We start from the raw sequence: 23672 nt of genomic DNA, 5'->3' as shown, positions 1-23672 counted from the left end.
TATTTCAATCATGAAATTTAGGTTGAATATCTAAATTCATAGAGTTGTCTATAATATGACAGTCCAAACAGTACTCAGATTTTAAAATTAAATATACGAATGATTTAGTTACTTTGTGTTGCACCTTCGAAAATTAAATTTTTCTCTTTTGAAATGCAATCAGCATAATTCATAATCAAACTCCTTTCAGGATACCCTTGTAAATACTTAATTTCTCATTCGGTAGGACATTTCGGCAACTATTTACTATCTTGAAAACACTACTCTTAGGGGATTATCAATAAGGAAGTTTTGAACTTGAGATTGTGTGAGTGTTTATGTGAAGCTCACGATTTCGGGGCGCGTTCAAAACGACTTTTGTACAGAGAAGATGCAGATGAAAAGGGAATTTGTGTTCTCGTTCATATTTTTGTTTGGAAAAGGTTTATGTGACTGGAATTTTGAAGGTACACACGTTTACGTTATTGATCAATGTTATGTTCAGTTCAATACCGTTGTTTACGATGTTTTATGATCAAACTAGTAATTTATATATTAAGCTTAGCTTAAGGTAAACTCTTTTAATTAAGGTAAATGTATGATGTTAGTCCTTAAGGTAAATGTATGATGTTAGTCCTTAAGGTAAATGTATGATGTCAGTCCTTAAGGTAAATGTATTATGCCAGTCCTTAAGGTAAATGTATGATGTCAGTCCTTAAGGTAAATGTATTATGTCAGTCCTTAAGGTAATTGTATTATGTCAGTCCTTAAGGTAAATGTATTATGTCAGTCCTTAAGGTAAATGTATTATGTCAGTCCTTAAGGTAAATGTATGATGTCAGTCCTTAAGGTAAATGTATTATGCCAGTCCTTAAGGTAAATGTATGATGTCAGTCATTAAGGTAAATGCATGATGTCAGTCCTTAAGGTAAATGCATGATGTCAGTCCTTAAGGTAAATGCATGATGTCAGTCCTTAAGGTAAATGTATGATGTCAGTCCGCGTATATTGAAGCATAAAATATGTAGTCGCTTAAACCAATTTAAATCAGATTTCCGTATAATAATTGTCAACTTTTCGGGAACCCGGTGACTCGAAAGCTCCTTTAAAGCTGCACTCTCACAGATTTACCATTTTTACAACTATTTATATTTTTTGCCTTAGAAAGGGCAAATTTTTGCGTAGGTATCTGCAAATAAATGATATAAGACTGCTGACATTATTGTTTTATGGCTTAAACCGTTACTAATGGTTAAAGAAAAATGCATAAGTCATCATTTTTGTACTTAAATATAAAACTCTGCGATCTGATTTTTTGTCAGCAGTCTGATATAACTGGTTTCTATGATATTCGCAAAAATTGGCTCGTTCCAAGACAAAAAATAAAAAAAGTTGTCAAAACGTTAAACTTGTGAGAGTGCAGCTTTAAAATCATAAGGGGAAAATGCACTCATAAATAAGTCAATCATAGGATCTTTAGAATTCTTGAATATATGTTAAAGACGCACAATACAGGTTATGCTTTTTTAAACAGTTGACTTAAATGATAATAAAAAAAGGATATGATTACGGTACAGCTAAAAATAGCTACAATTTCCCAACTTAATAAAAACGACAAAATATTTGAAAATATACCTGTACTCCGTATAATAAAATAGCGAAAAAAAAGAAAATGGACGAAAACTGACAAAAACTTGGCATCGATGTGTACAATGCATTGAAACTTACTAACTGAAGTACCACATAGTTTACAATTTATTTAAGTTTAGCAGTTATTTCGTATTTTTCCATATAAAAAGATTACTGGGTATGTCTACCAGGTAGAATTCATTCCTTATGCGTGATTGGCTAGTCGGTGTTATCACGTGATATTACCGAGGTAGCTTTATAGCTTAACTATGTCACCCAATTAGAGAAAGCCGTCGTAGCTCAGTGTATACGACGCCGGTCTGCAATTTTGGCGACACTAGTTCGAACCCGGTCTCCGACACAATTTTATTTTTACATTTTGGTACTTTTTTTTTACAATTATGATATTAAAGCGTAACACATTCTATTAGATAATTGTCCTGAGATTCGTTACAGAAAAAAACTTTTTTTGGTGCCAATCTGGTGTACAGTCCCTACAATTTCCCAACTTAATAAAAACGACAAAATATTTGAAAATATACCTGTACTCCGTATAATAAAATAGCGAAAAAAAAGAAAATGGACGAAAACTGACAAAAACTTGGCATCGATGTGTACAATGCATTGAAACTTACTAACTGAAGTACCACATTCTATTAGATAATTGTCCTGAGATTCGTTACAGAAAAAAACTTTTTTTGGTGCCAATCTGGTGTACAGTCCCTTTAATCATTTACTTTTTTGTTTTGTCCATTAAACTCAAATGAGTTAATGCATTCAGATAAAAAAGCAGCTTTATTGTGCGTCATTAATAAAAATTTTGATATTTAAGACTACATTTTTGATTATGTTCTATGAACTATTTCCCTTTTGGTCACTTTTTAGGTGTTTGGTGGTAACGTTGAACTATAAGAAGGAGTTAAATGTTCTTCTTTCATAAAAAGTTAATTTAAAACATCCGATCTCAATTTCGATTTCAATAGGCTCGGGATGCAGAATTTCATTTTTTTTTACATTTACACTAATCAACACTAAGGCTATGATTTCTAAAATATATTTTTGTCCTTTTTGAAATTCACTTCTCTAAATGGTTAATTTCCCGTGAATTGGAATACGCGATATGGACTGTATGGACTCTCCCGCTTTTTCGGTAAACCTGTATAATGATGTTATGCTTATGTGTCCAAGTTTGAGGTCTCATAGTTTGATTGTTTATAATTTTATGCACGTAATTAACTCTATATTTTTGCTTAAGAAAGGAAATTCCATTTGTTTTTAGTGTCTATATGAGTTATGATTTCTTTTTAAAATGCTAAATAAAGATGTCGTCAAAAACTACAAATAATAAAAGTTTCAAAGTTTATTCATTCATACACTCAATGCAAACAAAGTTTACAAACATGAGGATATTATAAGTGCTAAGTATAACGAGGCTTTATGCAGGCACATAGTAAATACAAATATGAAAACAAAGTGTACAATGAGGCTAATGTTGTATGAAAGGAATGCTACATTGAGTTTCAAATTACAAATATAATTGCAATTATCAATAATCAGAATAAAAATATTGTCAGAATTAATCATTTTAAAACAGAAAAATCAACAGTATGCCAATTATCAAAATTCTCCAGAAGAGTATGTACTTTTAAGGTATATAGCATGGGAGAATTCTCCAATTTAATACGCCGAATAAACGAGTGATATTCGTTAGAAAAGGTGCTAAATCAAGTTTAAAACCCGGCCACAATACGTAAACCTGTTATGCATATCGGTTTTTGTATTTTATGAGTGTGTGGTCTGTTTGTGGTGTCTGTATTTGTGAATGTGGTGTTTATATATGTGTATGTGGTGTTTGTTTGTGGTGTCTGTATGTGTGTATGTGGTGTTTGTTTGTGGTGTTTGTATATGTGTATGTGGTGTTTATATGAGTGTGTCTCTTGTAAATTGTCATTGCCGTGTCCCTGTAAACAGTGTTTCTATCTTCGAATTTTCGACTAGTGTGCTTGTCCCTGTAGTTTTCATTGAATTATAAAGATATTTTAAGAATTGTTCCCCCTCCCCGCAACCCACCCCATCACCTACCCATGAAATAAAGAGCATAGCTCAACTTGATATTAAATAACACTTAACTACATCAATACGTGCACACTAAATTCCTTTGTTTGCTCTTAGTAATTTATCTATTGAGTGCTATGAAATTTCGTTAATACACCAATATTTATAAATAATTAGCGAATTAAACAATTGTAATTTAAACAAAGTTTATGCTAAAATATTAAAGAAATTAAACCTATTGTGTAACGTAACGAGAAACTGGAAAAACAGTGTCTTTGTGTTCAAAGTTGAGTTGAAGTGTTGAGAGTCTGTGGCGTTAAGTCTCAATCGTAAAAAACTAATTTATTTCATGCATACCGGTGAAAGAGTAAAAAATATTAGTGAATGATAACTTGATCATTTCACTTTGGCTCGAGTGAAATGATAACCCTTGCTCATTCAACTCTGTACAGACAACTCGGGACTATTTTTTCCATCTTTTAGAAGATTTGCTTCCCTTGACTTTGAAAAAATACATGTATGTCACAAGTACATGTTTGTTGTCGTCTGTAGCGCAGTAATATATACACATTGATCGAAGCGTATTGAATTGTAACAATCAAATTATGCAATAGTTTTAATAAAACAACCATTTTTTGCGATTGATTATAACTATTAAAAAAGAACAAGCTTACCAATTTATGTATGAACTATTTCATGGAAAATATTGTTACAATTGGTAGGTATCGGTTGAATATTTACTTGGCAACATGTGCTAGTAATAGAGTTGATAGACCATTTCTTCCTACAAACTCTAACCACGTACATGTATGCACAAGCATTTTGAATTTGACCAATTTCCCGTTGACATTCATCAGTTCAACAATACATTTTTCTTTTTAAAAACTTTCAAAGTTTGCGCTGCATCCCTCTCAAAAGCATCTTCGGGCACATCCTCGACATTTCCTCTGGGGTCTTCATAAACACACGGGAACGTGACATTCAACTTTAATAGATATGAAACTAATTCGCTGTCTCAACAACAAAACATCCTTCGGCTGCACTGAGCATGAATTCACCCCGAAAAAACCCCCGTAAGATCCAGAGTCTGAGAGCGACAGTGACTAGATATACACTACGAAAAACACTTAACACAGACTTCCGTTGCTTTAAGAATACAGACTTGTATAAGTCCATCATTGTTAATTTAAATCTGTTGAAATTGTTTTTGAATGTACAAAAATGTCACAAGCTCAAGTTTCATTGAATTGTATTTCTACGCGATACATTTTTTTTTATTTACGAAATGCTTTTGTTTAAATACTTGTTTTTTTGTCTCATTAAATGTTAAACATGTTTCGTTGATGGAACTAGGGTTTTATCTAAAAATAATTTCATTTCCAACAACCATTTTCATAAAGTGTGGAACTTTTTTTTTAGTGGAAGGACTGCTTGCGCGAAGAGGCGGTAACTTTGACATAGCGATTATGCCGCAGTTACTTCCCTTCGCTAAGAGGCCACAGAAATTTACTCTAGCGGGGAAAAACACGATATATGCATGAAATAAAATGAAAATTTGTTGAATTCAGTGTAAGATCGTATTTTATTTCACTCGTGGTCACAGAAAAATATTTTCACGAGTGGCGTAGCTTGTTTAAGGAAGATATATTTCAAAATAAGCGCATAAGTATTCATAAGGTCATTATATGTGTAAAGAGAAAAAAAATTAATTGTTGTGTTTTGTAGGCACCCCCGAAAATACTTGTAAATTCACAAATGTGTCGTTTGCAGCTCTACCCTTATTGCGATAATAAAGAGAAGTTTTTATACATGTCGAGCTAATTAATGATGTCACGATTAAACAATACTATTCTGGGAATCGATTATCCACCTTTTCTTTCTTTGTTTCTGGGAATCGATAGTGATAACTTTTAAGTTCACATCATTGTGATGTGTAACACATTCCGTTGTTAAGTCATTTTATTTTATGCTTTTCGATGGAGTTTTATCAGTGAAATAACAAACAATTGATATGTTCATTGCATTGCTTTCAGTGAAAATATCAACTGTTGGGACAACTTTTTTATAAATTGTGGTTACATCCCTTGGATCCTAAAATTTGAATTACCTCCCTTGTAAATTGCATATACACTTATTTGCGTCTGCAACATTTTGGGCAACAGAAAAAAATGTAAAAAAAATAATTTGTGATTTCAAGTATAACTAACACAGATAAAAGGTAAAAATGGATGACATTCACGAAAATGACTTTGATCTCATGTTTGGTAACATTTTTGATGCATATGCTTTTCTATATAGTGCGTTTGAAATAAAACAAGTTGATGAAATCAAAGCAAGAGGATTAACAGAAAAAGATAATTTACACAATGCTGATAAAACAAGACAAGAGAACCATCACAGTTTTCAGGAAATGTAAGTAAAACAGAATTTAGAATTATAAATGTTGATCAGTTTCTTGTAGAAAATGTAAACATTAATACTGTAAATAAAACGGAGAACGAAAGCTTTCCTTCAATTTAAATTTCACTAAAGATAACACGGGGACATACAATTCATTCCGCATGATAAACTTAATGACTTGATCTGTATTGTTTTGCAATCTGTAACCAGAAGAAAATGGGGAAGAGTATTTGTCAGTTCAAACGACATACACGTAAAGGTACCAGAATCCAAAGTATGCATCGTTAACGACACAAGAGTTTGCAAAATGCCGAAATGTTATAAAACAAATAAAAATCATAGAAAAGCAAGGGTTTTGAAACAATCCCGAGGCTGCAGAATCCCTGATAGATGGGCAAATTGGAAATGATGTATGAAGCAAAAACCCTTGTAGATTTCACTGAACAGTCAATAATCCACTCTATGTGGTTTATATGTGTCACTGTCTTTGGAATGTGCACTGGCTCGGACATCTTTAATCTCAAAAATGCACTCTTTCTCCCAAGTAAGATCTACCACAAATAGTATAATTGTTTTAATTTACCGAAAATGATGAATATAAATCGAAAACAATGGTTTTTATGAAGGATACCGTGCTTAATTTTAAAACCCCCCAGAAAATACCGCATGTTCTATCTAATGAGACGATAGTTTATAACTCCAAATATTTTAGGACCCACCAATCATTTAATATTTGTGCGTGTTCAGCCATTAAATGCACGGTTGCAATCTTGTTATAAGTGGTTTATATTTTCCATAAATGCATTATTTAGTAAGTAGATAAAAGGTTTATAACTCGAACGTTATGCTTGATAATTAGAAGAATGTAATACTAGTATATGGGCTTTGCACCTTATACCATTATTTACATTCAAATGACTTCACCTAGGATATCTTAAGGCCGATATAGTATGCAAAGCGATTTAATGGGCAGCGTATTTACAAACAGCTAACTTTGACATGAAATGATGAAATGTTAGGACCTTTGTTAATTTCTGAAGAACAAACTTTTCCTCTATATTAAACCACTGCCTGAAAATTTTTGACATTGGTAATTCGGTTTGGACTTTCCAATGTCGCTACATTTGCAATAAAAGTTTTAGAATAAATAAGGTATGTCACGAGTCGATATATCGACTTGACATTTCACTTAACAATGCCACATCTGTATATATGTTATTCATATTTTGTATTCCTTATGTATTTTGTAGAAAAAAAGAAATAGGTCGTCTTGATTATATTCTCTACACATATACAGGTATAAACATTTTCCATTATGCTAATAACAGGTACACTCGCTGGCAACGCCCGCTATCGTTTGACTGTACATTGGCAGCAATGACAGGTACAACATTGTCAACGCCCCATATCGCTTGACTGTACATTGGCAGCAATGACAGGTACATGACTGTCAACGCCCCATATCGCTTCACTGTACATTGACAGCAGTGATAGGTGCAACATTGTCAACGCCCCCTATCGCTTGACTGTACATTGGCAGCAATGACAGGTCCAACACTGTCAACGCCCCCTATCGCTTGACTGTACATTGGCAGCAATGGTAGGTGCAACACTGTCAACGCCCCCTATCGCTTGACTGTACATTGGAAGCAATGACATGTGCAACACTGTCAACGCCCCATATCGCTGGACTGTACATTGGAAGCAATGGTAGGCGCAACACTGTCAACGCCCCCTATCGCTTGACTTTACATTGGCAGCAATGGTAGGTACAACACTGTCAACACCCCCTAGCAATTGACTGTTCATTGACAGCAATGACAGGTGCAACACTGTCAACGTCTGCTATCGCTTGACTGTACGTTGGAAGCAATGGTAGGTGCAATACTGGCAACGCAACCTATCGCTTGACTGTACATTGGCAGCAATGGTAGTTGCAACACTGGCAACGCCCCCTATCGTTTGACTGTACATTGGAAGCAATGGTAGTTGCAACACTGACAACGCCCCCTATCGCCTGACTGTACATTGGCAGCAATGGTAGTTGCAACACTGTCAATGCCCCATATCGTTTGACTGTACATTGGCATCAATGGTAGATGCAACGCTGGCAACGCCCCTGATCGCTTGACTGTACATTGGCAGCAATGGTAGGTACACCACTGTCAACGCCCCATATCGTTTGACTGTACATTGGCAGCAATGGTAGGTGCAACACTGTCAACGCCCCTTATCGCTTGACTGTACATTGGAAGCAATGGTAGGCGCAACACTGTCAACGCCCCCTATCGCTTGACTGTAAAATGGAAGCAATGGTAGGTACAACACTATCAAAGCCCCCTATCGCTTGACTGTACATTGGCAGCAATGGTAGGTACAACACTGTCAACGCCCCCTATCGCTTGACTGTACATTGGAAGCAATAGAAGGTACAACACTGTCAACGCCCCCTATTGTTTGACTGTACATTGGAAGCAATGGAAGGTACAACACTGTCAACGCCTCCTATCGCTTGACTGTTCATTGGCAGCATTGGTAGGTACACCACTGTTAACGTATCGCTGACTGTACATTGGAAGCAATGGAAGGTACAGCACTGTCAACGCCCCCTATTGTTTGACTGTACATTGGCAGCAATAGTAGATACAACACTGTCAACGCCCCTTATCGCTTGACTGTAAATTGGCAGCAATGGTAGGTACAACACTGTCAACGCCCCATATCGCTTGACTGTAAATTGGCAGCAATGGTAGGTACAACACTGTCAACGCCCCATATCGTTTGACTGTACATTGGCAGCAATGGTAGGTGCAACACTGTCAACGCCCCTTATCGCTTGACTGTACATTGGCAGCAATGTTAGGTGCAACACTGTCAAAACCCCCTATCGCTTGACTGTAAAATGGAAGCAATGGTAGGTACAACACTGTCAAAGCCCCCTATCGCTTGACTGTACAATGGAAGCAATGGTAGGTACAACACTGTCAACGCCCCCTATCGCTTGACTGTACATTGGCTGCAATGGTAGGTACACCACTGTTAACGCCTCCGATCGCTTGACTGTACATTGGCAGCAATGGTAGGTACACCACTGTTAACGCCTCCTATCGCTTGACTGTTCATTGGCAGCATCGGTAGGTACACCACTGTCAACGCCCCTATCTCTTGACTTTTCATTGGCAGCATTGGTAGGTACACCACTGTTAACGTATCGCTTGACTGTACATTGGAAGCAATGGAAGGTACACCACTGTCAACGCCCCCTATCGCTTGACTGTTCATTGGCAGCATTGGTAGGTACACCACTGTTAACGTACCGCTTGACTGTACATTGGAAGCAATGGAAGGTACACCACTGTCAACGCCTCCTATCGCTTGACTGTTCATTGGCAGCATTGGTAGGTACACCACTGTCAACGCCCCCTATCGCTTGACTGTTCATTGGCAGCATTGGTAGGTACACCACTGTTAACGTATCGCTTGACTGTACATTGGAAGCAATGGAAGGTACACCACTGTCAACGCCTCCTATCGCTTGACTGTACATTGGCAGCATTGGTAGGTACACCACTGTCAACGCCCCCTATCGCTTGACTGTTCATTGGCAGCATTGGTAGGTACACCACTGTCAACGCCCCCTATCGCTTGACTGTTCATTGGCAGCATTGGTAGGTACACCACTGTCAACGCCCCCTATCGCTTGACTGTTCATTGGCAGCATTGGTAGGTACACCACTGTTAACGTATCGCTTGACTGTACATTGGAAGCAATGGAAGGTACACCACTGTCAACGCCTCCTATCGCTTGACTGTTCATTGGCAGCATTGGTAGGTACACCACTGTCAACGCCCCCTATCGCTTGACTGTTCATTGGCAGCATTGGTAGGTACACCACTGTTAACGTATCGCTTGACTGTACATTGGAAGCAATGGAAGGTACACCACTGTCAACGCCCCCTATCGCTTGACTGTTCATTGGCAGCATTGGTAGGTACACCACTGTCAACGCCCCCTATCGCTTGACTGTTCATTGGCAGCATTGGTAGGTACACCACTGTTAACGTATCGCTTGACTGTACATTGGAAGCAATGGAAGGTACAACACTGTCAACGCCCCCTATCGCTTGACTGTTCATTGGCAGTATTGGTAGGTACACCACTGTTAACGTATCGCTGACTGTACATTGGCAGCAATGACAGGTACAACACTGACAACGCCCCCTATCGCTTGACTGTACATTGGCAGCAATGGTAGGTGCAATACTGTCAACGCCCCCTATCGCTTGACTGTACATTGGAAGCAATGGTAGGTGCAACACTGTCAACGCCTCCTATCGCTGGACTGTACATTGGCAGCAATGGTAGGTGCAACACTGTCAACGCCCCCTATCGCTTGACTTTACATTGGCAGCAATGGTAGGTGCAACACTGTCAACGCCCCCTATCGCTTGACTGTACATTGGAAGCAATAGTAGGTGCAACACTGTCAACGCCCCCTATCGCTTGACTGTACATTGGAAGCAATGGAAGGTACAACACTGTCAACGCCTCCTATCGCTGGACTGTACATTGGCAACAATGGTGGGTGCAACACTGTCAACGCCCCCTATCGCTTGACTGTACAATGGCAGCAATGGTAGGTGCAACACTGTCAACGCCCCCTATCGCTTGACTGTACATTGGCAGCAATGGTAGGTACAACACTGTCAACGCCCCCTATCGTTTGACTGTAAATTGGCAGCAATGGTAGGTGAAACACTGTAAACGCACCATATCGCTGGACTGTACATTGGCAGCAATGACAGGTGCAACACTGTCAACGCCCCCTATCGCTTGACTGTACGTTGGAAGCAATAGTAGGTGCAACACTGTCAACGCCCCCTATCACTTGACTGTACATTGGCAGGAATGGTAGTTGCAACACTGTCAACGCCCCCTATCGCTTGACTGTACATTGGCAGCAATGGTAGGTACACCACTGTTAACGCCTCCTATCATTTGACTGTACATCCCTTATTGGAGCTATTAAGGAATAAGCTTGTCTTTGGGCACGATCCCTAATTTGAGATATCATAGAACTAACTTATTTGTTGGCCCGATCCCAAATTGTTGCTATTAAAGAATTAGTTTATTTGTGGGCCCGATCCCTTATTGGATCTACCAGGGAACTAGCTTTCTTGTGGGCCCAATCCCTTTTTGGAGCTATTTAACAATTAGCTTGTCTTTGGGGAACGATCCCTTATTGGAGGTATTTGGGAACTAGCTTATTTGTGGGCTCGATCCCTTATTGGAGCACTCAGAGAACTAGCTTATAGTATTTGTGGGACCGGTCCCTAATTGGAGATATCAAAGAACAATCTCATTTGTTGGCAGGATCTCTTATTGGAGCTATCAGGAAACTAGCTCATTTGTGGGCACGATCTCTTATTGGAGCTCACAGGGAACTAGCTCATTTGTGGGCACGATCCCTTATTGGAGCTATCAGAGAACAAGCTTATTTGTAGGACCGGTCCCTAATTGGAGATATCATAGAACAATCTCATTTGTTGGCAGGATCTCTAATTGGAGCTATCAGGGAACTAGGTTATTTGTGGGCACGATCCCTTATTGGAGCTACCAGGGAACTAGCTCATTTGTGGGCACGATCTCTTATTGGAGCTATCAGGGAACTAGCTCATTTGTGGGCACGATCTCTTATTGGAGCTCACAGGGAACTAGCTCATTTGTGGGCACGATCCCTTATTGGAACTATCAGAGAACTAGCTTATTTGTAGGACCGGTCCCTAATTGGAGATATCATAGAACAATCTCATTTGTTGGCAGGATCTCTAATTGGAGCTATCAGGGAACTAGGTTATTTGTGGGCACGATCCCTTATTGGAGCTATCAGGGAACTAGCTCATTTGTGGGCACGATCCCTTATTGGAGCTATCAGGAAACTAGCTCATTTGTGGGCACGATCTCTTATTGGAGCTATCAGGAAACTAGCTCATTTGTGGGCACGATCCCTTATTGGAGCTATCAGGGAACTAGCTCATTTGTGGGCACGATCTCTTATTGGAGCTATCAGGGAACTAGCTCATTTGTGGGCACGATCCCTTATTGGAGCTATCAGGGAACTAGGTTATTTGTGGGCACGATCCCTTATTGGAGCTATCAGGGAACTAGCTCATTTGTGGGCACGATCCCTTATTGGAGCTATCAGGGAACTAGCTCATTTGTGGGCACGATCTCTTATTGGAGCTATCAGGGAACTAGCTCATTTGTGGGCACGATCCCTTATTGGAGCTATCAGGGAACTAGGTTATTTGTGGGCACGATCCCTTATTGGAGCTATCAGGGAACTAGGTTATTTGTGGGCACGATCTCTTATTGGAGCTATCAGGGAACTAGCTCATTTGTGGGCACGATCCCTTATTGGAGCTATCAGGGAACTAGCTCATTTGTGGGCACGATCCCTTATTGGAGCTATCAGGGAACTAGCTCATTTGTGGGCACGATCTCTTATTGGAGCTATCAGGGAACTAGCTCATTTGTGGGCACGATCCCTTATTGGAGCTATCAGGAAACTAGCTTATTTGTGGGCACGATCCCTTAATGGAGCTATCAGGAAACTAGCTTATTTGTGGGCACATCCCTTATTGGAGCTATCAGGAAACTAGCTCATTTGTGGGCACGATCTCTTATTGGAGCTATCAGGAAACTAGCTCATTTGTGGGCAAGATCTCTTATTGGAGCTATCAGGGAACTAGCTCATTTGTGGGCACGATCCCTTATTGGAGCTATCAGGAAACTAGCTCATTTGTGGGCACGATCTCTTATTGGAGCTATCAGGAAACTAGCTCATTTGTGGGCACGATCTCTTATTGGAGCTATCAGGAAACTAGCTCATTTGTGGGCACGATCTCTTATTGGAGCTATCAGGGAACTAGCTCATTTGTGGGCACGATCTCTTATTGGAGCTATCAGGGAACTAGCTCATTTGTGGGCACGATCTCTTATTGGAGCTATCAGGGAACTAGCTCATTTGTGGGCACGATCTCTTATTGGAGCTATCAGGAAACTAGCTCATTTGTGGGCACGATCTCTTATTGGAGCTATCAGGGAACTAGCTCATTTGTGGGCACGATCTCTTATTGGAGCTATCAGGGAACTAGCTCATTTGTGGGCACGATCTCTTATTGGAGCTATCAGGGAACTAGCTCATTTGTGGGCACGATCTCTTATTGGAGCTATCAGGGAACTAGCTCATTTGTGGGCACGATCTCTTATTGGAGCTATCAGGGAACTAGCTCATTTGTGGGCACGATCCCTTATTGGAGCTATTAGGGAACTAGCTCATTTGTGGGCACGATCTCTTATTGGAGCTATCAGGGAACTAGCTCATTTGTGGGCACGATCTCTTATTGGAGCTATCAGGGAACTAGCTCATTTGTGGGACTGTTCCCTTATTGGAGCTATCAGGGAACTAGCTCATTTGTGGGCACGATCTCTTATTGGAGCTATCAGGGAACTAGCTCATTTGTGGGCACGATCTCTTATTGGAGCTATCAGGGAACTAGCTCATTTGTGGGCACGATCTCTTATTGGAGCTATCAGGAAACTAGCTCATTTGTGGGCACGATCTCTTATTGGAGCTATCAGGGAACTAGCTCATTTGTGGGCACGATCTCTTATTGGAGCTATCAGGGAACTAGCTCATTTGTGGGCACGATCTCTTATTGGAGCTATCAGGGAACTAGCTCATTTGTGGGCACGATCTCTTATTGGAGCTATCAGGGAACTAGCTCATTTGTGGGCACGATCTCTTATTGGAGCTATCAGGGAACTAGCTCATTTGTGGGCACGATCCCTTATTGGAGCTATTAGGGAACTAGCTCATTTGTGGGCACGATCTCTTATTGGAGCTATCAGGGAACTAGCTCATTTGTGGGCACGATCTCTTATTGGAGCTATCAGGGAACTAGCTCATTTGTGGGCACGATCCCTTATTGGAGCTATCAGGAAACTAGCTCATTTGTGGGCACGATCTCTTATTGGAGCTATCAGGGAACTAGCTCATTTGTGGGACTGTTCCCTTATTGGAGCTATCAGAGAACTAGCTCATTTATGGGCACGATCCTTTATTGGAGTTATCAGGGTATAGCTCATTTGTGGGCCCGTTCCCTTATTGGAGCTATTAAAGAATTAGCTTGTCTTTGGGCACGCTCCCTTATTGGAGCACTCAGAGAACTGGAACCGATCTCTTTTTGGAGCCATCAGATACATGGGACACATTTTTGGAGCTCTTGGAGAACTAGCTTATTTGTGGGCCCGATCACTTATTGGAGCTATCAGAGATGTAGCTTATCTGTGGGTTGGATTCCTTCATTATTTTATTTAAAATAGACATGAAGTCAAGGAAACTATCATGAATTAGTTTGTGAAAATAATGCGGTTTAAAGGAAGTTATTCGATGATTAGAGTGAACTTGAATCTGTTTTTTTTATCTTAAGTTTAGTGTCCTGTGTTTATGAGCATCTCAATCCCAGAAAAAGCCACACCGGTAAAGTCTGTTTCTCACAGTTTGGTTGCAAAACGGCCAATTTGTTCCCTTACTGCTGTTTTTTCTTACTCTCATGTCTTGCCTTGGAAATAAAGTCAGAATTCTACAGCAATGTTGCAAATTTAATTTTATGCATTTTTATTAGAAATATCCATTTACAGGTCAAACAAATGAACATGTGTCTATAAAATGACTTTTTTATATTTTCAAAAATATGAAAAAATACAGCTTTTTGGTTCTGGATTTCGGCAAGTGTACACATCAATGTAAGTCTTTTGAATAAAATGGTCATACTATTGTTCTTTTGTTGGAATACCGTGACTATTGAATTATCAGTATTACAATGCATATATCATATCGACTTGAAGAACCATATTGACAGTGTATTTAAAAATTAAATTTCACGATATTCATCGCTAACGCTGTTTTTATTTTGTCACGATATAATATCCAAATAAATATTGTATTCACCTTAAAGCTGCAATCTCGCAGATTGACCATTTTGACAACTTTTTTACTTTTTTTGTCTTGGATTGAGCCAAATTTTTGCGTAATTGTTTGAAAACCGGTGATATAAGCCTGCTCACAAAAGATCAGATCGCAGTTTTCAATATTTACGTTATTAAATTGATGTTTAATGGCTAAAAGCGTTACTAACCCTTTAAGAGAAATTGAATTGTTGGGCAGTTTTCTATTAAGCTCTGTTGTATTGTGTATCTTATATGACTGAATTGAAAGCACTGATGGAGTAACCAGCTGATTCTGTAAAAAATGTCAAATAGGTCAATCCGTTAGCGTGCAGCTGAAAACATTCTGATAAACTAATAAACAGAATACAAAATTTGCATTTAAGTCACGTTTGAAGTATTAAACCCGGTCTTAAAAAATGATTTAAGCATTTTTGCTCCGTTAGCGTTCAAATAAATTGATACTAGACAAGAAGTAGCTATAACGATCTCTAACAAAAGCTCATGCTTTTTTGTGAACGAGTGGGCACCAATAACTTAATTTCAAGAACGGCATAGCTACGAGTGAAGTATTTACTTTTGTGTTGACGAGTCAAATATATTGCGATCTAACACTAAAATAAACAATTTTTCTGTTTAAAATATGCATAGAAATGAGAAAAATGACAGTTAATTGTATTTTTTTTTTGAAAACCGCTCCAAATTGTTTGCAAACGTAGCGCATTGACGTCGTTAAGATTGTGCCCCAGCCCCGTCGCTCTGATGTTTTATTTGGAAGTGAGAGCGGGCTTTCAAAACGATGAAAAATATCATATTGTTATTTCCTTATTTGAACTGATAAATCTCTAAAAACACCGGAAAGTATATAGGAAATGTGGTTACCTTAAACAAATAAAACCCTGTTTCAGATTTGTATAAACTTCGCATCAAGCCGCTTATCAATCAGGAAGTTTTCAAATAGAAGATGTTTACACTAAGTTTATCTCTTCAGTTTAGTTGTTTGACCGGTTGACTTTCAGGTAAGCACGATCAATGTACATTTTAGAGAAATGTATTCAAAGTTTCGTTTTTATAATGTATTGACTAACAGTTTTACAAAGTATTAATTTGAAAGAAGTAACTAGAAAATAACTGGAACAAAGGATGGTGTCCCAGAGTTCATAAAATATCTTAATTGATCATGGTATTTATGGATGTCTACATATTATTTACCATTTATTTATGAAATAATGAATACACTTTATAAGCACTATTTAAATCCAACAACAATTCAGAAAAATTCCAATAAAATCCAAGATTTTAGAAAAGTTGGAACAGTGGGAAAACTTTATTCAGACTTGTTAACTTTTTAAAGAAACTTCACACCTGATCAGGGAAGTTTGCCTTTATATACACAATGGAAAATTTCAAGAACATTTTATAAAATTTTCTGGAACTATCTCTTTAATTATATTAATATTTTGTATTAAACAACATTTAAACAAAACAAGAAAAGCAAATGATTTGTTTACCGAATAAAAAGCCTTTATAAAACAGGGGGTTGTAATAGGGGACTTAAGTGGCTACAAATTCCGGAATGAAAAAGCGCTAAAATTTTGCCAATATTGTTTTATCTGTACAGTACACACACAATTAATTTCTTGTTTTGATCATTAAAGTCAAATGAGTAAAACAAAAAATGCAATACATTCATTAGTTTTTTTTGTGCATCTAACTTTGTTTTGTACATAAATAGTATTATGATTACACAAAATCACGTATAAAACAGTTTGGGAGCATTACACAATATAAGCTACCGAGTTTGCGTTGATTATCAAATCGCACATGTAACTGTTATTGTTTTGTACCAGTATGAATAACAAAATCTGAATTAAAAATTGTACTGTCATCTTGTTGGCGTGAGACATTGTATTTTATATTGATAAAGGCAAATGACAGATGTAAGATGTACATCAGACAATCGCGCAATGTTATTTTATATAAAAGAACTCCTTATTTAACCTATTAACATATAAGAAGGCGTCAATAATAAATATTAACTTAAACATAAACAATATTGAAATGCAAGGTGCTCATAAAGGGCATACTATCTGCGGTATACTACCATAAAGCCGCTCTTTATTAAACACGTGTAGTGTAGTGTAAATGGGTTTCCAAAGCTTCATACAGTCGAACTCCGTTGGCTCGAATTAGTTTGGCTCGAATTCCTCGTTGGCCCTAACTGAATGCTAAGAATCCATTTCTTTAATCTGAAGGTAATTATTTTCGCTTGGCTCGAATTTACCTAGGCTCTAGGTGTTTTTGCCGGCCACTGGAAGTTTGATCCAACGAGGTTTGACCATCAATAGGTTTAAAGCAAAGTTGACGGCAATACTTTGTCCAGTGTACGATAATGAAAGAATGATTGATCACAGTTTAATCCTTTTACTACAGGTGTAAACGTTGCACTCGGAAAACCTGCCAGCCAATATCCGGGTACACATGGGGATCAAAACGCATCACTTGCTGTTGATGGAAACATAACGAACCGCCCGCAAAGTGCTCCATGCGCTCACACAACCAAGCCGTCAAGTGGAAGTTACGCCCATTGGGATGTTGACCTCCAGGGCACTTACTTAATATCAGGAATTAGAATATATAACAGAGACAACGATTGTACGTATGCATTGCTATTAAATGTACATTATTATTAATAAAATATATTATTTTGAGGTAACATTACAAACCTATAAGCCTGCTGGGATGTGGACTTCATCTACTGGACATTAGTAATTAGAATATATAACAGAGAACACTCATGTATGTTAATAGAGAAACAAGATTATAGTACCTACATGTTGTTTCCCGGAAAATAATACATTTTGACTAAATAGCATATATATGTGTAATACTGCATTCTAAGTGAAAACAAATACATTGATGTTATGTAATCGGTCTAGATATTCGATATCATAACATATTAAATGTTCATATCGTTACTTCTGATATATTTATCTAAATTTAATTTTAGTTCGTGAACGTCTATATGGATTGATGATATTGACCTATTTGAATGGAACTCCAGAAACTTTGTTTCAAGACAATGGAATGTACCTTTCGCGATGCACAGATTATTATAACCGAACCGATAAACCACTGTTATGTAAAAATATAATTGATGTCCCATTGCAACCTCCCGTTCAAGCTGAAAAAGTCCGACTACAGACGCCGAATTACCTGACCCTATGTGAGGTAGAACTTATAGCAGGTATATACCATTGTATTTTACAGTTACCATGTAGCTAATTAATCGCGCGCGTTACATTAAACGCTTTAATGTTTATCATCATCATCATCATCATCATCATTATCATCATCATCATTATTATTATTATTATTATTATTATTATTTTTATTATTATTATTATAGTCGCCTGCAAAAAACCATCTGTTCCAAATGGTAGCACAAATGCCACGGATAAGTCCATAACTGGTACAAACGTACACTTGCAATGTGGTACAGGCTTTTTTAAAAGCACATCGACCGCGATATGCACTGTGAACGGCACATGGAATCCTCAACCAGAATGTGCTAAAGGATGCAAGGTTCCTAATCCATTCTCTTATGGGAACTACACTTCCAACTTAACGCGTTTGATTACTGGGTCAATTTTGCCCGTAGGATTTATAATCAAAGGACAGTGTTTGCCAGGATATACCTCTGCGAATAGCAGTGGAAATGTTGAGAGAGTATGCTCTTATGATCAATCATGGACTGGATCAGAACTGACATGTATTGCAAAGCAATGTCCTTATCCTAGTTTACCCCATGGTTTCTATTTATTTCAACATATACTATATAATAACTGTTCAAAACCATTCGAAAGCACAATCATTCCACAATGCGACGATGGTTATTATCTTCCGACAAATAAATCTAGAAAATGTTTGGCAAGCGAGAATTGGTCTGGGGAAGACCCAGAGTGCATTCCTATTACGTGTCAACAACGTCCGCATAACTTTACTGATGGATACTTCATCCCAAGACAACAACAACCCATCCAACAACCATTCCAATATGGCTTTACATTTGTTCCTTATTGTAAAACAGGTTTTAAGCTTGTGCATGGGAGTAATAAAACGTGTTCTGAACTTAACGTCTGGAATGGGGGTACAGCCAGATGTGACAGAGTATTTTGCGACGTGACGCCACTCGAAAATGGATTCTATACATTTGGTTCCAGTAAAAATGTATTGAATACAACCCGCTATGGTTTTGTAATCAGTCCAAGATGCAACAATGGTTACTATTTAAGCAAAAATGATAATCGAACATGCCAAGAAAATGGTGAACTAAGTGGGGATAGCCCTTTGTGTGAAATAGTTAAATGCAACTCGTTCGGAACTATTTCAAACGGAACACTGAGTTTTAAATATAACATATTGACGATAAGTTATGCATTTGGCTATGGAACAAGTGTATCATCAGTATGTGATGAAGGTTTCGAACTTCGTGGTTCTGATGTACGCACGTGTCTTGAGAATGGGTCTTGGTCAGGCATTACACCAAATTGTGAAAAAATCCGGTGCACAAATCAAACCATTCTTAAAGATTTTTATCAACAAAACAGGAAAAAACTATTATTTGGAGATGTATTTATTGCTGATTACAACAGCGAACACTTCCATCTTGTGAATGGTTCTTTAGTCGTGGAATGTGCAGCCGACGGCAGCCTTAAATGGGCTACACAACAACCATTCCTTGGTAAATACAAATAAAGATTCACTTTTAAATGTTTTTAGTATCGATTTAGTAAAGAACTGTTTGCCTTTTCATACAAATTACAAGCGAACCAGATTGATGCTTAAAGTTATTATTCCATAAAACGTGAACAGAACAATAACTTTCAATTCAGTATCCATGTATTTTTCGTGTTAAAGTTTACAATTTATAATGTGAAACATCCGAGCACGAGTATTCTTATTTGAATTTCAGCGTCTATATGTAAAGTGCAGATAAACGATCATTTTCGAGCAGACACGAACGACTGCCTCGTTTACGATACGTGTGAAGTAGATAAAAAAATAACCTTTGAATGCAGAGAGGACTATCAAGTGATGCAAACAAATGCAACCTGCCTTCCTAATCACACATGGAGCTCTGTGCCCATTTGCACACGTAAGGCCATTTAATGTTAAACACATACATACTCGATGCAGGCAAACGTATTGACAAACGTGTTTATAATAGAAAATGTTATTATGCTATTCAATACGACAAAACTTGGTATTATCTAACGAGCATGTTTGTTAGTTTCATCAGTTTCAAATCGTAAGTATTTCGCTGCAATGATGACACATAAGATATTGTGTTGTGTTTATATGTAACTTAAACCCCATGACAATATCTATCTATCGTAATGCGACACAGACCGGAGTACCAATGACCTAATCTTGCTACATGCACAATTTATTTGTTTAGTTTTGTGTTCACTTATTTTTTACCATTATAATTATTCTCATGTTTCAACGTAAGAACTTGATGTGTTTTTCAGAATTTTCTGTGTTTTTATTTTTTTTATATATGATAACATCAAAACTGCAACAAATTGTCATTCAAAACGGTCTAATTTGCAACGCTTGAAGTGAAGTATCAAAGGCTAAACTTTATACTTCAAACACGTCAATTAAATCTTTTTAATCATCTTTTTAAATACTATCGATATTTACATACCATTTGACTTGTATAATTTTTGATCTTTGAAAGTACTTTGGTCATCAACAATTCAATTTTAGGTCAGTTTGTAACAATGGCGTTGTGAAATTTCGCTTGATGCCATCCTCATGATTGGTATATAACTCTTATTTCTTATCATACAATTTGAAGACAAGATGTGCTATCTGAAACCAATATTGTTATCTGATCACAGTAGAAATCATACTTGTTATTCTCTTTTCGCTGATGTTTTTATAGAAACCATAATGTATACCCATTTCAGCACTGTCTCAACCAAACGCCAGAGGAGCTATAATTGGCGGGTCTGCAGCAGCGGGCGTGGTCGTTATCGCGATAGTTATAGCTGTGTTGTTGTTTATACACAGAAGGTATACTATACAGTGTTCTTTGCAAGTATAATTGTTTCTATTGACACGTGTATTGTGTATCAGTTAGAATGTGATGTTTATACATGGGTACCAACCATGGAACAAGGGGTGCCTCAGCATATCATTGACAGATACGTATTTTCACATTCGTTATAGTTACCATGGAACTTAAGACCATTATCAAGCAAACCATTTGAATTGCTTTAAACTTGAAGAACATATACCATTACATACTATTCACTATGTCCGGTGCTCGTTATCATTGTAGGAAAATACATAAAATCATAACGAGAACGCGGTATGAAAAGTCAGACAAACCAGAGGAAGAATTGAATGCTTATTCTGAAATCAATGAAACGCACAAGACTGATCGAAAAAAAGGTAAATCTTATCATTAATCAAAATTATTAAAAACTCATATACATTTTTTTCTAGAAATCAATTGATTACTGAGATATTACGTGAATAACAAACCAAACAGTTACAGTAGCCGAATCAGCAGAATATTCATACGCGTCTAACACAAGAGATGTAGTTGGATACGAAGTGGATGCGAATCCGAGCGTTCAGTCCTATTATAGCTTTGAAAGCATCAAGAAAATGCCGGTGACAGCCATTAAAGTAGAAGAGTTATACGACGTTGTTTTGGGATCGGAACATGGTGTCACATTGAAAAAACAGTTCCAGGTAAACTGTTTAATGTTTGCATCTCACAGTTTTCATCGTTATTTGAATAATTAATGCATTATCATATTCTTTGTGCTGAGTACAACAATGTCTTCTATCCGATTGTGCTTTTGTCATGTACTTTTATTGTAAATTTGACACTCGAACAATGTAAATGCAGTGTCAGTTTATTTATTCCAATAAGATTCAGAGATTTTTTTTCAACTAATTAGAGAATTCGTAACTTTAAAATGGTAAGCCCCAAACAAAATAATCGGGAATATATTTAAGAATATTTAAATATAATAACAATTATGGTCTACAGGTATTCTGCTGAAAGTTTTATTAGTTGACAATCACCGTTAATTTTATTTCAAGGGTTAATTGATTTTTTATTTGCAATTGAAAGGGAGGTTATTTTCCATATAATAACTTTTATGGAATTGATGCCGTTTTTGGTCAAACTTCTCCGGTGTTTTGTTTTTGCAAAACGATTGTTTTTAAGATAAAGAGATACTTTTTGTTTATGAAGATATTTTGCATTGGAGATTGAAAATATTTGAAGAATGAACTGAAATCCGATTTAATATAGAAGGTGAAATAACTCGGTAAATTCGTGAACATACGCCTAAAGTTTATTAGGGTAGCTGCATAAGCTGTATTCCTTTTTCGTTATTACGTTCAATTTTTATATCTTAAAATATGTCTACCGGTTTAAATTTACAGGATTTCCCAAAGGGCTTGACAGAACACTACAACGCAGCTCTCAAAATACAAAACAGACCAAAAAATAGATACAAACAGATCTATCCATGTAAGTTAAATACTTAATGTCTGCTGAACTACATGTTGTACTATATGATCTTTAATCAATCAATCGTTTATGAAGTCAAAAAGCAACTACATTATTATTCTTGCATCTAAATTTAATAAATGGATTGTATTATTTTTTCGCATTTATTTAAGCATGCACATACTATCCGTATTATTTAGAATTATATCAGATCTTTTTATAATCGCAATCCTTTCAATTCTTTACAGATAATGACACGAGAGTAATTCTGCCAACAGATGAACGACACACAGACTACATAAACGCTAGTTACATACATGTATGTATTGCAGAGCTGACAGTGCACACAATTTATATATCAATTATTTACTGTTATTCGCTTGATGTTTTCTATTTCACTAGAAGTAATTCGTTTTTATAATGTTTTTACAAGTGCATTTTATTGATTTATTTTAGGGTTATAACAAGACACGTGCCTTCATTGCGTCACAAGGTAAAGTAAGGGCTAAACAGCATCCGATTTATCGAGTTTTCAATAAACTAAAACTAATGTGTGTTTCTGTGTTTATTTATTTATTTATTTATGAAGTAGGATTTTGCTTTATGAAGTTAATGGTAAATTAAGAAACCCTAACCAGACTCACTTAAATGTATTTGTTATGTATTGTGTCGACCTTTTATACTCAAAGAGTGAACAAGGGTCTAGCCGTCCGTTTGTTGTAGGTCCAACAAACGATATGCTTGTTGATTTCTGGAGGATGGCGTGGCATCTTGGCTGCGGCAAGATCGTAATGCTTACCAACTTGGAAGAGGACAAAAAGGTTCGCTGTTTTGCGCTGTACGTTTGTATCAAATACTCATGGACTGAAACGCCTAAGTCAGAACGGGACGTATTTAGTAAACTTCTTCTTTTATTGAGTATGTGTTTTCTACAAAATACAGGTGTATTGGATGACAACACCAAACATTTTATTGTTATATTCTTTGAAAATGGACTGAGAAATGTGTTGCAATTGCAATATAAAACTGTTTTCAGAAAATCTGAGTAAATGG

At 37.1% G+C, this 23672-nt stretch overlaps 1 protein-coding gene across 1 annotated transcript in view; it reads left to right on the top strand.

The window, feature by feature from the left end:
* Positions 1–349: 349 nt before the first annotated feature.
* The window catches only part of LOC128215482 (receptor-type tyrosine-protein phosphatase mu-like), a 29065-nt gene continuing 5742 nt past the window's right edge, over positions 350–23672 (top strand). Inside the window, exons 1-12 of the mRNA XM_052922165.1 lie at positions 350–446; positions 17510–17731; positions 18087–18323; positions 18486–19820; positions 20052–20234; positions 21055–21160; positions 21429–21541; positions 21642–21847; positions 22553–22640; positions 22868–22938; positions 23076–23112; positions 23343–23440. Of these exons, the coding sequence (XP_052778125.1) occupies positions 371–446; positions 17510–17731; positions 18087–18323; positions 18486–19820; positions 20052–20234; positions 21055–21160; positions 21429–21541; positions 21642–21847; positions 22553–22640; positions 22868–22938; positions 23076–23112; positions 23343–23440 (2772 nt within the window). The 5' untranslated portion in view covers positions 350–370. The remainder of the gene's footprint in view (positions 447–17509; positions 17732–18086; positions 18324–18485; positions 19821–20051; positions 20235–21054; positions 21161–21428; positions 21542–21641; positions 21848–22552; positions 22641–22867; positions 22939–23075; positions 23113–23342; positions 23441–23672) is intronic.

The sequence above is a fragment of the Mya arenaria genome, chromosome 13 (assembly GCF_026914265.1).
Source record: "Mya arenaria isolate MELC-2E11 chromosome 13, ASM2691426v1".
NCBI lineage: Eukaryota > Metazoa > Mollusca > Bivalvia > Myida > Myidae > Mya > Mya arenaria.
Note: the sequence above shows the minus strand (reverse complement) of the source record. Positions and strands in the feature narration are given on the sequence as shown.